This window comes from Lycorma delicatula, chromosome 4 (assembly GCF_047948215.1).
Source record: "Lycorma delicatula isolate Av1 chromosome 4, ASM4794821v1, whole genome shotgun sequence".
Taxonomy (NCBI): domain Eukaryota; kingdom Metazoa; phylum Arthropoda; class Insecta; order Hemiptera; family Fulgoridae; genus Lycorma; species Lycorma delicatula.
In genome coordinates, this window is record NC_134458.1 from 167,849,543 (window position 1) to 167,866,258 (window position 16,716).

At 29.3% G+C, this 16,716-nt stretch overlaps 1 protein-coding gene across 1 annotated transcript in view; it reads left to right on the top strand.

Annotated features, from left to right (window-relative positions):
* Positions 1-16,716, top strand: part of LOC142322752 (uncharacterized) — a 92,923-nt gene that overhangs the window by 12,579 nt on the left and 63,628 nt on the right. Inside the window, exons 6-7 of the mRNA XM_075361826.1 lie at positions 1,454-1,594; positions 10,420-10,540. Coding sequence (XP_075217941.1) covers positions 1,454-1,594; positions 10,420-10,540 — 262 coding nt within the window. The remainder of the gene's footprint in view (positions 1-1,453; positions 1,595-10,419; positions 10,541-16,716) is intronic.

Genomic DNA, 16,716 nt, shown 5'->3' on the forward strand with positions numbered 1-16,716 from the left:
GGTCTGCCCACATTCAATAGTGGGGGGGATTGGGACTCCCCGATGATGGCATAAAGAACCCTCAAGGTATGAGTGGGTCGGAAAGTGAAGGATGCGCGAAATGCACATCTGTAACTGTTAGAGTAGGAACAGAATGGATAGCTCCTTAGCGGAAGGGCATATTGTCTATCTGGAAGAGGAATTCGGTGTATTCTAGTGAATTTGGGGAGACCCGAGTGGGAAAGTCCCAGAAGCAGGCTAGCTAGGGTGAGCAGAGACTGCTGCCGTGACACTCTGAGGTGACTGTGTTCTGCTTAACGGCGAGGACTGATTGCCTTGGGGATGTTTAAAGAAAAAAAAAACAAGATGAAAGAAGTTTATTTATTCTAAAATTTAAAATAAAATGATTTGTAAACAATTTTTTAGTAAATCTCCACTTTTAAAATAAAAAGCTAGACACATAGCTACAAATAAAAGTAAATAAAAATAAAAAATTAATAAATAGGTACAAATTTATTTAAAAATAGTTTCATTTTATTCTATTTTTTCATCAAATTTATATTGATCTGTCCAGGGTATATATAACACTACAAAAATTAAATAATTTTTTAATAGTTATTCTTATATAAAAAAAAACCAAATGGAATATCAGATTTATTTTTAAGTTTCATTTTTAAATTCCCAATTTTAAGAGAAAAATATATGTAGTATGCTTATTCTATGAATCAAGATTATTGGTTATTAAAGTATATTTTTTTTTAATTTAAAAAAAAAGATTGTCAGTATATTGCTGCTCCTTCGCTTCTATTTTATTAAATAATAAAAAAAGGACAAATGAAGTTTTTCTTATTTTTGTGTTACTTATTTCTAAAATTTTTTTTACAGAAAATTTTGATAGATTTAGTGGAGGGATTTCTAACAAAATCTGACAGAATCAGACATCTGGCTGAAGGAAACCTAAATAAAATTAATGACCCCCATCACCTTTATATAGAATTATATCATCCAATAAACTGTTGAATGAGTTTTAAAAAAATGTTTTTGAATAAAAATACTGTATAAAAATATTGATTTAATAGATTTTTATAATTTTAGCTTTTTTCTTGAAACTTTTTTATCTTAAAATCTTTTGCTTTAAAAAGAGAGTAATAAAGTTGGGGAAAATTTTCAGAAGATTACCCCACCACTATGATATGAGTTCTATAATTATTTCTAATTAAATTCTTTCAATTTGTACATTTAAAATTTAAGTTATCCAAAATGAGAGGTATTTACGTAATTAGAAGACCAGAAAAGTTCAGCTATATGATTATCTAGTTTCAGTGATCTGATAATTTGGTATATTGCTTTAGACATTACATTTAGCATATTCAAAATCTAATTTTGCTAAAATATTAAGTTTACATGGTTCAGTCACTTGTAATTATAAAAAGAAAATTTTTTTAATAGTAAAATTTATTGATTTTTATTTCAGCTCATTTTTCTTAAAAACTTGGGACAATATGAGTGATCCTGTTTGGTTAATGAAACCTGGACTAATTCAACGGATTTGGGGAAATATGTTAGCTGAAGAATATAAACCCTTATCTAATTGGTCATATGTATATATGGAACGGTAATTATATTTTATTTTTATCAAATATGTATGTATCTTACGTAAATATATTTATTTTTCCGCTCCTGTTTCTCCTTACAGCTTTTCTTTTCACATTATCCAAGTTAGATGTCATCTACAAAATTGTGATTTGCCTTATTCTGTAAGGCAAATTTGCCTTTTTGAAATTTTTTCTCCCAAGACATTTAGTCTGTTCCTCTAAGTCCTGTCAGAGCCTCTCCTAACATTTGCTGTTCTACATTATTTCAATTCTGTAACCTCTCTAATGACTCAGTTTGTCCAAACTGGCCATACTCTATGTGCAGTTTCCATTATGATATATTCTTCTGACAGCTATATACTAATAATGTAACTCACTGTTTCTTGAAATGAAACACTCATACATTGTTACAGCAACACATGAGTCAATACATTTTACAAGCAATTACAGAATGCTTGTGCATTGCTTATCATTTTCATACCTTTCCATAAAATGCTTATAGAGAATATCTTATAGTTGATTTTTTTCAATTGACACCAAAAGTTATAACTACAAAAATCAAATTGTTTTTTATTAACACTTTCAGTGACATATATGGCAGATTTATTTTTTTACTATGTACACTTCAGTAGGTGTAGTAATATTTTTTATAACTTACATTTAGAAGTAACAATAAATACTTTTTTATTCTGTTGGGTATTTATTGCATTAAATAGATCACATCAGAAATGGGCAGATAAGTTATTCCATGAATAAAAAAAAAGTAACTGCCACAGCATTTGTCTGAAAGGATCAAAGTAAATTTTGATGAAACCTTCTCAGTCCAACATCATAAAAGGCAGAATTAGTTATAAAAAAGAATGTATTTAAAGTCCACATTAATTATAAATATATATATATATATATGAAACAGTATTAAAGGAAATGTGGGGAGATGCTAAATGTTACTACAAAATTAATCACAATTCTAAAGACATTAATGAAAATTTACAAATTGATGGAAATGTACAAAATACAGGGATTTTAAACTTTTTATTATTATTCTTTAAACATTCACTTAAAAAGTAATATTGTTAACATAAAAGAAAAGCTTTTAATTGTATTTTAAATAAATTGTTGGGAAGATTTTTAAAATGATAGGTAATATATTAAAAATGACAATGGTAGCAAAATGCCCTTTCTTGTAAGTCAAACTATTGTGTCATGTTATGTAAAAACAGTTCTGTTGTCTGGTTTGACAGAGTGGATAGTGTTATCTTTATAAGAAAAGTGACTATTTTTTTTAGCAAAGATTGTACATTCATAAATATATACTCGTGGATAAACTAACATTTTTAATTTACTAAATATTGGTCTACGAGGGCTGTCCATAAAGTAACTTACATTTTGAAATAAAAAACCAACCAAATAAAAAAAAGAAATTTTATTATATACATTTGAAAGGGACAATCTTAAACTATTTTTCTACATAATCACCATTTAAATTGAAGTACTTATCATAATGATGCACAAGCTTTTCAATTCCTTCTCTGTAGAAATCTGCCACCTTAGATTTTTGGCACCCATCTTGCACAAAACTTGTGATAACCAAGCTTCTCCGATATAATTTCATGCAGTAAACTTCATGAAATTTGGGAAAATGAAGCGGGAGTTCCATAATCGTAATGCAGCAATTTTCAAGAATTTTATTGTTGATTTTCATTGTCAGTTCATCAGTCACAAGGCTAGGCCAACCACTGCGGTCCTCATCATGACATAGGTGCAGCCATTTTTAAACTGAATGCACCACTGCCTCACTCCACCTTCACTCATTATTCCATCTCCATACATTTCACAAAGTTGCCGATGAATTTCAATTGGTTTGTGGTCTTATGCCAGTAAAATCCTAATCACTGAACGCACCTCATAACTTGTGGTATTTTCTATTGAAGAGTACATTTCAATAATTCACAATGAACAAAGTAGAAAAATCAGCCTGTCATTTATATCACTGATGATGACTACTCAATCCTCTGGAATAAAATCTTTATATGTTTTAACCAATGAAATCACACAGTTGATTATGTAACTGTGAGAAATACTCATAAAAATTATATCTTATTATAGCATAAGAGATATATTTTAGCTTCATTGAGAAAAATCAGGAGCAAAAGAAAACCTTTAACAGTGAGTTCTGTTTTATTATAATATTTTGATGGTTCATTTCTTAATTACTAATAACTATTCATTTACTGTGTTTGGGGAAAGTGTATAATGCATTATTTCACAACAAAAGGGTACATAAATTTGTGGCTTTGTTTCTTTATTCTATTTGTCCCATTCTTTATTATGGCTTTGCTGCATATAAAGTATTAAAGGTACAAGAAGCACCAGCCAGTGTTGACTTCTCTGAAAGTAATGATGATGATCACCATACAGCCAATTTCTGTGATGAATAGATTAAATGTGCCACTTGTAGAGCTGAATTTCAGTGGACTTGCATACTATTGTATGGCAGTGTGTCTGGCTGAGTGGAAATGTGTTTAGGATACTAGTTTACTCTCTCTTTTTTTAAAAAACATGAATTCTGATTTTTTTGACAATAGCTGTCCATTTCCAGAAATGACTTATTCTGTCATCACTCAGAATTCAGTGATGACTTATTATGTGGTATTCTCACTTCAACTACAAATTTTTAGGTTATAATACCTACATGTAGGTTATATGCACATATTAAAAATTATTAAAATAGAGCCAGATACTGTGTTTTAATCATTTAAAAAAAAATTATATAAAGAATTAAAGGAATCTGAAATGGCTTTTTACAAAATTAAGTGTTACCAAATGTAGATACATACACAGTTACAAAAATACTATTTTATAGAGATCTTACTATCTTGAAAATCTGATTTTAATTTTTAAACGGTTATAACTTCTTATTCAGGTAAAATTTGATGAGAAAAGTTACAATAAAATCCGTTTTTTGATAGCTACAAGAGAAAATATGATGTTGGTACTTATTTATTGCATCTCACCTTCAGATTGATCTCAATAAAATACTTGTATTAATTAATATTGTAAAACAACTCCAATAGTATTATAACTATTTAACTTTTTTTTATAACACAAGACTGTGTGCTCAATTAAAGATATTTTGCAAACTTTATTATGAATAAAATGGCATTAATTAAATACTGTTATATCAGCTGATTTTATTTATTTAAAAAGGTACAAGTAAATAATTAATTTCAAGGTTAAAGATATATAAAAATGTTTGTCTCTAAATCATGTAATAAAGGAAAGTAATGAATTAATTAGGTAATAAAGTAATTTATTCATCTTTTCCAATGGAAAATATGAATCATCCTCAAAGCTAAATGAGGCAATGCAAGCATTACACAACTGGGCTGTTAAAAATCGTATGACCGTTAGCGTAGAAAAAATGTTTTATCATATCTTCTCACTGACTCACCCTGTGCCAGAAATCACCCTAAAATATGAAAGTGAAGACATAAAAAAAAGTGATAACCCCAAATATCAGGGTATTTACCTTGACAGGAAGATGACGTGGAAGAATCATATCAAACAGGTCACCAGCAAAGTAAAGGATAAGCTAAGTACTCTCAAACGCTGAACTCGTAAGAAGTGTGATAGCTGACTGTAAGTCTAAATGACACCTTCAGGATTTATATAAAATCAATGATCCTGCATGGTAGCAAAACTTTATAAATGCTGACACATCTGGCCTATAACTAGTTTAGAATCAGGCCATGCAGTTCATTACAGCTGTAAAAATAACTCCTATTCCAGCTTTTGGTCACTACTGAAAAGACTCCTACACATTCTGAGGTGCAGCAACTGGCTGTATTACAATATGAAGAATTCTATTCAATTACCTTTCATCATTTTCTTGCGAAGTTATCAGGCAGAAAATCATCACTTGAAGACACAAAAAGATTTCTTCCAGTATGTCACAGAATTAAGGAAAAGGTTTGCCCACCAGTATAAGCAGAAACTCTATTTACACCATTGTGTCATATAATCTGGAACCGTTTCTCAGCTTCACTTGATGTACAGAAGCTGGAAGTCAGGAAGCAAGACCTTATCCTATTGTCTGGCAGAAGATTTCCATTGAGCATGTGGATCAGTAATAATAAAAATTACACTTACTGCTTTTTAGTTTTTTATATTATATGAGCACTTTCTTAGTGATCACTATTTCATTAGATAAAAAAATCTTTTTTTTGAAACAGAAGAGTGTTTCATCTTCTAAGTCAGTTAATTAAAATTATTATACTGATATGCTGCTCAATTACAAATTGACAAACATTGAAATTATTAATACATTTAAAAAAATATCTAATAATAAAGAAGTGGGTGTGATCAAATTGTGTCGGAGTTTTACAAACAAGCACATTTGCAATGCAAGAACTTGCTAGTAAAATTCTTTAATAGTATTTCAGGAAGTGAATTGATGCCACCATAATTCACACACTCTATAATATTTCTGTTGTTTAAGAAGAGGGCAAAAGCAGATATTTCATTCATAAATTTGTTAACAAAATCTTTTGTTGTCATCTTATTAGAGAGATTAAGCAAGTGAGTAAAGTATAGGGAAATTATAAAGGAAAATCAAACAGGCTTCAGATCTGCATTTACATCGTTTTCATCTGACTATAGACAGATTTTTGTCTATGGAAGAGCATTTTCAGAATCGAATGGTAGCAATAAAATATTGTATAAGCAGTATTTGGAATTAACTAATTATTGAGGATAAAGTATATGTGTCAATAAAATGGGAGGTTTATGGTGCTGTGAGTAGGGCAATTGTTTCTTATGGACCAAGTCTTGGAGTATAGTATTCTGTTTCATATAAAATTCAGACCAAGGAATTGAAAGGTTTTGTTAGATTTGCAATAGACAAATGCATCGACAGCAATCGACCTTTTGTGACCTGGAGTACCAGTAGTATCCAGTGGCTCTGGGACAGAAAGGTTTTGTCTCTGTCAAACCTCTCTAGGGGTAGAGAGGTTTCATGCAATAACTGACTTTGTGACAAGGACACTCCTGCACAAAGCTAGGGAGGATGGGGTGGCGAGGAGTTGAGGGACAGCCCCCTGCGGAGCTGCCGTTCATCTGTGCTTGCACGGATGGACTTCCTCATCCTTTCATGAAAAATACTGATACCCGGTGGGTCACAGGTGCTTTATAATTTCCCTATACTATACTCACTTGCTTAATCTCTCTAATAAAATGACAACAAAAGATTTTAACAGATTTATGAATGAAATATCTGCTTTTGCCCTCTTCTTAAACAACAGAAATATTATAGAGTGTGTGAATTATGGTGGCATCAATTCACTTTGACCCGGTGGTCTTGACTCATTGGCATCAAGACCGAGTCACCGCTTCTGGGATGGGGTCCAGGAACGACATAGTCAGGCTTGGATACCTTACCTTAGGGGTTGGAGGCAGGCAAAGAAAAGATCTAACTGGTGGGCTGACCTGTTGGACTACTAGACTTATGGTTGGCGGACAGAGAGGCCCATTTGAGTAGACAACCCCCAGGGCTGTGCTTTGCTTTGTTGTGGATCCGGCCCGGGGGTAGGGAAAAAAAAGTTGTTTTGGCCTTCAAAGAACACCTCCAATTACATGCTTACTTTACATAGATATTATGTGGATTCATATGTTAAAGACGTATTATCAATATATTAAAATCTTTTTAACTACCTGCATGTAGATTGCCTTGTAAACTTGTTCATTTTTTTTCTTTGGGGTACCGTTTGCTGTAAAGAAAAGGTTAATCTGGATAATACTTACAGGGTGGAAGAATTAATAGATAGAAAAAATTAGTTGTCCATAACAAATATTTTGATAGCATAATAAATAAAATAAAGGATATAAGTAAATGGTTAGGTAGAGCAGATGAGATATAATTTCAGAGTTTGTGCATGAGATTAAATTTGGTGGATATGATTAGGGCAATTTTCATGAATGTTAAAAATATAAGTAGTATACGATTAATTCTCATAGTAAGAAGGGAAATTGTTTCTTAACTATGGACTGCACAGAGAAGAAGGAGGTATGAATCGTCTTTATGAATGATGACGTGAACAAGGATATATTCCATTTTATGGGGCGATATACTATACTGAGGTACAAGAAGTAATTAATTGCCTGAATGAGAGAAACTGGAAAAATTGCTCAGCTATGTTAAGTAGACACTAAGGTATTGAAAATTATTGATTGATAAATGTAATATATAGTTGTACTTTGGTTAAAACATAAAGATAGGCTATTTAAATTGTTTTGATCATCATTAAATTAAGGAAATGGGTTGATTTTAGTTTTTTTTTTTTTATGAATTGAATAATTTAATTTGAATAGTTGTTTAGCTTATGCAATGGAGCATGGTAGTTGATGAGTAATCATTGTATGGTGGTCACTCAGAATTTTTTTGATTGAAAATTTTTTTATAATTTTTATCAAATTAAATAAATTTTTCATTTATTTGTTATAATTTAAATTAAGGCAAAATAAAATTTACTTGTTAATCTGCCCAGTAACCACAGCCAAGAAGTCTTGTGAAATGTCTTTATTTTGAGAATTGTTTTTATTTTTACATTTAAAAATAAGCATTGTCTGTAAAATTGCCGTCTACTAGTAAAAGACTTTGTAGAATGATGCCCAATTGTTTTTGCCTAAAGTTTCAAATTTTGAGGGCATTCTAAAAGGGCCTCTATACCATTAATATTCATCAAAACAAAGTTATAAACAATTTTGTTTATTAACATGGCCATGTAACAAAAAAGTATCATCATCAGTTAAATTACAAAAAAAATTTGGGTTAGTATCAATTTTTTTCAAAATATCACACTAATTAACCTGGCAATCAAAGTCATCTTTTGAAAGTTTTTACACAAGTTGTAGCATAAAAGGATACTATTTGTTATTACAAATTTTGTGAATTGAGAAACTACTGATGGTATATTCAATAAAATCATTAAACGAGGGCCTTCAACAATACCAACAATTCATATAATGAGTTCCTCATTGATGAGAGATTTTTGGTCATGTCGAGCAGAAATGATCAGTTATACTACTCATCAATTCAAACCATTTTACTCTCTTGTGCACAATTGATTTAGTTATCTGTACTCAGTTGAGAAATCTCTCACAAACTATTTATTCTTTGAAAAAGACAAAGATTTGATTTATTACTCATAATTCTTCAGTATTGTTAATTTATAGAATTTGTAAGTTTCATATCATGTAGATGTTCTTCTGTAGTTAAATTAAGCAAAGCGTAAGATAAAAATATTTAAAATTGTTCAAAACATCTAAATTAATATTTAACAGCCGAGTTAGCATTTGATTTTGTAGTTTTGTTTCATATAAATAATATCAGCAGATTTATAGTTGTATCATTTAATGTTATGTCACAGATAATTGTGACATAATAATGTCACAAATTATCTGTAGTAGCATGTATTGTTTCTAAGCTGGCCAGTTGGTGTAATGGTTACACTTCTAGATCAGCTAGTCTTTAATGTAACCAGGCAATAATCTGGTATCTTTACTTCCTTGTACAAAGTAAAGGAAGTATTGTGATTGCGAAAAATTTTGGTTTTCAGATTTCAACGGAAATATCCATTTTGACTAGTTTCAGCGAGATGTTTCTACGTACAAAGTACATATATATCCCACATAACTCAAAAACGATTAGCCATAGAATGTTGAAATTTCGGATTTAGAACTGTTTTAACATCTAGTTGTGCACCTTCCCTTTTGACTGCAATCGACTGGACCAAAAGTGTCCAAAAAAGCCCAAAATCTAAAAAAATTGGATTTTGCAGTAATAAGCCGTCATTGAGAACTTTTTGACAATATATCATAAGTGGTACTTATTTCCAGAGTTATAGCCAAATAAAATTTAATTTATGAAATATTTGGATTTTACAAGAGGAAGGCACATCGGTTTGAATCCAACTTCATCTCCTTTTTATTTTTTTAACTTTTTTTTTAATTTAAATATATTGATTTATTAATAATTATTAACCTCTGACTATAAAAAAACCTTTTACAATATATAATAATTCAATAAGAACAATATAAAAAAAATATATATATATATATGAAAAAATATCAGAAGTTATTAATGAAATAAAATTTTATGTACTTTTCATTTTTTTTTAATGTGTATATGTCATTTAATAGATGAACAAGGAAGTCATGTAGCGACCAAATCAGTCTTTTTCACTTATCCATTTTACTTTCCTCTTTATAATATACTCAAAACCATGCCCAAAGTCATAATAATAATAAATAAATTTAAAAAAATTATATTTATCAGTATTACAAGAATATTTCTGAATATTGTTGATATGAAATACAATAAAAACATTTTAACAGCATGTTTTGTCTTGTTTGTTTTTCATGCACAGTTAATGGATATTTGCAATTTTAGTTTCTGATTTCTCAGAACAAATCATTATTGAACAATAAATTTCATAATTTCTTTTCTTACCAAATTTTACAGAAAGTAATATACTGAACATTAACTTGCTGTTTAAAAAACTAAAGTTGCATTGAAGATGACACATAACAAAAGTTTCAAAACTAATATTTTGGTAGCTGTATAAAAATGCAATTTTTGTTTTTATTCTAGTAACTCTAGACAAAGCATCTCAGTTTTTATATACTTTCTGTATAATCACCAGTATAATAAATTTTAACTGGATCAGTATTATTCAAAAATTTAATTTTTTTTTTAAGTATACTAGATTACCTCTTCATCACTTTTTATTTTTTCAACTTTTTGTAGTATTTTTCTTTCAGTTTATTATTTAAAACTTTTTTTCTTTAGATTTCACTATTTCTTACCAGGAATGTTAACGGATCATTTAGAAGATTTAAGGAAAATGAATGACACTGATTCTATTATTAACAGAAAAACTCTTTTAAATCTGCCTTTTGATATGCAAAAAGTAAGTTAATTGTTTAGTTATAATAATAAATTGATAATTTTATTGTTTCTTTAATTTTCTTCTGTTTTTTTTATTTTTTTTTTTAATGTTGGTAAATTTCTTTATTGAATGGAGACAATTAATTATAATGCATTATTTCCTACAAAAGTAGTGCATTTGTTGTGTAGTGTCAATATTGTGACATATAGATTCACTGAGGTGATAGAGTACTTATTGAATAGAATGAGACAAAAGTTAATCTATGTAAATCTCTATGATTACCTGGTTCACTTAAGATTGGGGAGAGAAATAATTCTTCAGTACAGTAAAGATACTTTTCAATTTAAATATATATTTGTGTGGCTAAAATTGATTACTGCTTCATAAATAAATAATGAATCATTTAATTTTTGTGTACATAGTGATTGTTTACATGAGAGTTAATAAATGACTCAGTTTTTTGTTACCAAATCCACATGTTAGCTTACAACAAAAAATATTTGAGCTTATTTTTTTGTTAATATGGTATAATTGGTTAATTATAGCCTCTCTTTGGTCATTCCACAGAGAGGGTATGATTAACCATTACATCTTAGCACTTCACTAACAAATATGTTCTATAGTATTATTACCCATCATGACATTAATATTATTTTCTTATTTATTATATTTAACTTTATAAAATTAATAATTAATAATTTTGTCCATAAAATTATATTTATTTTCATTTATTACTAAATTACACAAATGAGATACTGGATAGCTTAATATATTTCTATTAAATCTTCTTTCTTTAATATTTTTGTAGCTTTATATTTGTTTTGAAGGACTTCAGTTAATGTTATGATTCTTTTCTTTTGTTAACTTTTGATAGTTGTCACTTTTAACATACTTTAGAAACAAATTGCATGTAATTTTGTCTCCACATGTAGTTGTGGTCAATTTTAACATGACGTGCTAAAACAAACATTTTCAACAAATGAAAAACAAGGTACCAAAATTTTCTTACAAAAATTTTTGTATGCAAAAACTTATAAGTTATTTGTACAGAGAAAAATAAAAATTCATACAGCAAATCTATATAGTTTTCATCCATTTCTTAATTTTACATCTGTTGATATTTTTGCTAATATCTAAAGGTTTTAGGTTACTTGACAGTTTATTATACATATTGGTAGAGTTAATTTTACTACTTTTTCTATATGCTGTTCTGTTTACTATTGGAAGAACAATATTCTGACTTCTTGTTACACTAGTTATTTGCATTTATTGATTTTTCAGTTCATTATAGTGAAATTTAAGTGGCTCAAATGAAATGTTTGCGTATTTTTTAATGATAGTAGAAAATCATTATTTTTTCTTAATAATTTCAATAATCTATTTTGTAGATTTTGTATCTTTTATGCAGTTATAAATTGTACCCCATGCAATAATACCATATGTTACTATGCTCTGAAAAAAGTCTTAGTAAATTGTAAATATCGATTGCCAAGACATTATTCAACTTCACAAATATAAAAAGTAAATATTTTGTTCTCTTAATTATGAATTCAATATGGAAGTCCCATTTCATGTTAAAATCTATATTTACTACAAGGAATTTTATAAGAATCAACTCTATGGGCAGCTTGTTAACATAAATGTCAATTCTGGTAGGTCAACATTTAAGGATAACTGATTTACTCATAACCGTTCATATATTTCATTAAGCTTTTTGTTCATATTTAGTGTAGCTAAATCCCACGTATTACAAGTACCCAAAACTGCCCTATAATCTGCATAAGATGCAGTAGTAATTTCTCTAAGAGATGAATAGAATATATAGTAGGAAAACAGAGGTCCAAGTATAGTACTCTGGGGTACATCATTAATTAATTAACTTCAGAGCAGTTAAACATTTGTTATTTTTGTTGTTTGTTTTCTATTTGCCAAGCAACTTTAAAATAGATCTAATTCCACACCTTGAATGCCGTATCTATATAATTTTTGGAATAAAATTTATGATTTATACTATCAAAGGCTTTAAGCAAGTCTAAAAGGGTAGCAATTAATGGTTCTCCTAAGTACAATTGGTCGTAAATAAAATTGGTAATATAACCTAGCAGTGTTTCTCCAACATAGCTGATACTGTGGACCGAAAAAAAAGTTGCAAACCAAACTCAAGAAAGTGCAGTTGTTTTTTTAGTAATTTGCAGACTAATTACCAAAACAAGTTCAAACAATATTGTAAACTCACAGCTGTATGGCAAGCAAGTGCTCGGTTTTCTCAGTTGTATGCATTATTATTGCCATTGAAAAAACTGTTATAATGCATTTAAAGGTTGTAAAACTATGTAATAAATATAAAGAAGTTCACAAACCACTAAAATTTTTCTGCAGATCACCAATGGTCCTCAGACCACCGGTTTAGAAACAGTGACATAGCGCATCCTTTGTGCCCTTGTTTTTAATGAAACCATATTGTCTTGTCGAAATAATACTACATTCATCAATAAAGATGAAAATTTTTTTATGAATATTTTATTCCAATATTTTTGAGAAAATACTCTATTATATTTTTATAATATATAATATTTTATTATACAGAGCAAACATACTCCACTTTCCATTTGGCGAGTGATGTAATGTTACATTATTTTTCCGAATTGAATTCTATCAACTTCATTTCTGATGGAAATTTACTCCCAATATCATCATGCTTTGATTCTGTTTTATATTTAAATATCAATGCTTCCATTTCTATGAGAATTCTTACATCAGCCAATAAATAATTTACAATATTAAATTGATTTATTTATTTTACATGTTGATGTCAACCCATATTCTTTGTTGAATAAGGTTACCTTTTTGTACAGATTGTATGAATTTGATGAATTTTGTACAAATTGATTAAATTCTGTTCTTTTGACAAATATCGGATATTCTAATGTAATGTACATTTTTCTGAATATTTTAGTAAACATTTTTTTTTATTCTGTTCTACCAGGTGTACAAATATGAAACTGGAATTTTTGTATAGAAAATGATAATGAAAATGATAAAAAATATTTTATTTAAAATATTGTCCATCGCTAGTCATACATTTTTCCTACCTATCTGACAATTTATGAATGCCATGCCAAAAAAAAAATGTTGCTCTTTTGAGGCAAACCAGTCATAAAGCCATTTTCATAAGAAGTGAAGCGCTGCTCAGCAATTAAATGTCCCATCAATGCAAATAAATAGTTGAACAGAGCCAAGTCTGATGAGTAAGCCACATGTGAAAGTATTTCCCAACTTAACGCCTCAATCGTTTCCTTGACTGTTTTTGCTGTGTGTGATGGTAGGTTATCATGAAGCAAAAACACTTTGTGTTTCCCTTTTTTCATATTCTGATCGTTTTTCATGCAGTGCTTGATTCAAATCGATCATTTGTTGTCAGTAGTGTTCAGTATTAAAGGTTTCACCAGGTTTTAGCAGCTCATAATAGATCACACCCTTCTGATCCCACCAAACACAGAGCATTCTCTTCTTTCTATAGCAATTTGGCCTTGAAATCAATATCGATGGTTCACCTGGTGAACCATCATGGTAACCCATGATCTTTTATGCTTAGGATTCTCAAAATATATCCACTTTTCATCATATGTCACAATTCGATGGATAAATGACTTTCTTTTGTACCTGGCAAGCAGCATTTCACAAGTGGTTTTTCGGTTTTCTTGCTGTCTTTCAATCAGTTCATGTGGAACCCATTTTCCCATCTTCTGGACTTTTCCCATGGCTTTTAAACATATGGAGATGACTTCTCACATTACAGTTAATTTATCTGCGAATTGTTGTTGCATTTGATCATCATCCTCATCCAATAATCGCTGTCTTCAAATGTTTTCGGTGATCTTCCACATTCTTCATTTCTCATGTCAAAATTGATCTTTTTTTCTTCATCTTTTGATCTTTTTTTTCTTTTTAAACCACTCAAAGCACTGTGATTTATCAAGAGCATGCTCACCATAACCTTCGACAAGCATTTGATGTGATTCAACAGCAGTTTTCTTTAAGTGGTAACAAAAAATCAATGCTGTCTGCAAATCGTAGTTTGTAGGTACAAAACTCGACATGTTCAGTGCTAATTAAAACTGTACTGTTGTATGAAACTTGTATTGTTGTGAATTTAAAATCTTTGTTAGCTGTTAAAGAAAGAAAATGACACCAATAATGCGGTTTGATGGTAACTACATTGACAGATAGAGCCACCTATGGGCAAATTCTGGTTTCATATTTACACACCTAGTATATAAACTTTGAACAATTTTTGCCAAATTTACTTAAATTAAAGGAAGCATATTTAAATCCCTTTCCCAGTTTAGTGACTGTAGTAATTTTTGGTTCTCTATTACAGCTACTAATATTGTTTTTCATGCATCATTATATTTTCCAAGCTTTTTCAATCTTAACCTCTCCTTGTTTCTCTCTGTTTTTAGTCACTTCATTAAAAAAGAGTTTTAGATATTGTGTTTATTTGGATCATTTCATCTGGTTATGGTAAGCAGTATGTTATCAACATAACTGATCTATTTCATACATATATTTTTGAAAGCTTTATTTTAAGTGCAAACTATGCTTAGTAAAATGTTGTTTTTTAATCTTTCATTAATGATGCAACTACCCAAGAGTATACTTTTTGAGATTTTATTAATTAATTTTTTTCTTTAGTTCTAGCTTTTTCATATCTATCTGGCATTATGTTAGTAGTTAAGTTAGTTTTGCCTGATTGGAATCGAACCATTTAGTGTATTACTAATGAGGAAAATGATTAAAAGTTGTACCGTCTGTGATGTTGATTCTACTCTTCACTTTTTACATTAGGAATGTAGAATCAAATAAATTCTAAATCAAATTTTGGTGAGCGTTTGGTTATAAATGACTATTCCTAGTGGTGGTATTTTAATGTCTATTTAGTAAATCTGGATGTAGTGACATCCACCAGTGACTGAATGTAAAAAGCAACATTTTATTCTTTTAAGTGTCTTTGATTTTTGGCTACATTTTTCAAAAAAACAATGCTGTAAACCAGTTTTATCTAACTGTTTATTTAGAGAAATATTATTTGACTTGCTGAATATTTAAGTTAATCTGTAATTCTTTTCTATTTCATAATATTTTTAAACATTTTAATTTCTTCAAACAAAGCCTTTCACTTCGAAATTAGATTTAAAATTTAATTTTGTTTCTTCTAACAGACTTAAAACTAAGTAACTGTATTTATTCTACACCTAATTTTTCTTCCTCTGTTTGTTAATTTGTCAATTCTGTTTTATTTTTTAATTTATCTTGCCCTATAAGCTTTGCAACCTTGTCTTCTAAGTTTACTACAGATGAAGTTTATGATTGTTGTCGGTTGTAATAATTATAGTTTTAATACTGTTTTGTTTAATGGCCATGTGTTTCAGAGTGAAATTATATTTTATGTTTATTAGTTTGCTAACTCCCCATCGCAGCTTTACCTGTGCTATATGGTTACTTGCATTTCCCGTAATGGTCAATTCTTTTATTTTACATTCTTTAATAAAGTAACTGAAGACAGGTGCAGCCAGTCACACGTACAATTACAGTGGCAGTGACTATGTTGATTGAGCCACAACGCCATATAACTTCACACCCTTAAAAAATTGGAATTAAAAAAACCCTAAAATTTTTTTTAAATATTTATCTGAAGAGTATTTGCAAGCTCAAATCTAGTGAATATCTAGTTTCCCACCAGAACAACACATGCCAGGTACTCTATCTTTCCATTTTTTGCAAACCAACGATCGCATATTTTAATCATTGCATCAATTTGTAAATCATTACTATTAATAATCCAAATGAGGATCATATTCAAAAGCAGATCTGAACTTTAAAGTGGCTTTCCTATATTGTACAGCATCGTAAAATAAATGAATATGCTCTTCATAGTCTCATGTAAACGCCATGTATACATTTGCCTCGCATCTGTCGATTTTTATAGAAAAATTTGTAATTTTATTAATAAAAGAAAGAGATTGTTAATTAATATTTAGCAGTAAAAAAAAAAAAAGGTTTCTTTATTTAGCGTGGAGAGCCATTGCACATGGCTCCATCCATGACTCTCTCCCACTAGAAGCAGTCTCTTGCCAATTAATTTACAGATTATTTAATTTCATTTCTAAGCATAGATTATTTTTATTTATATTTTA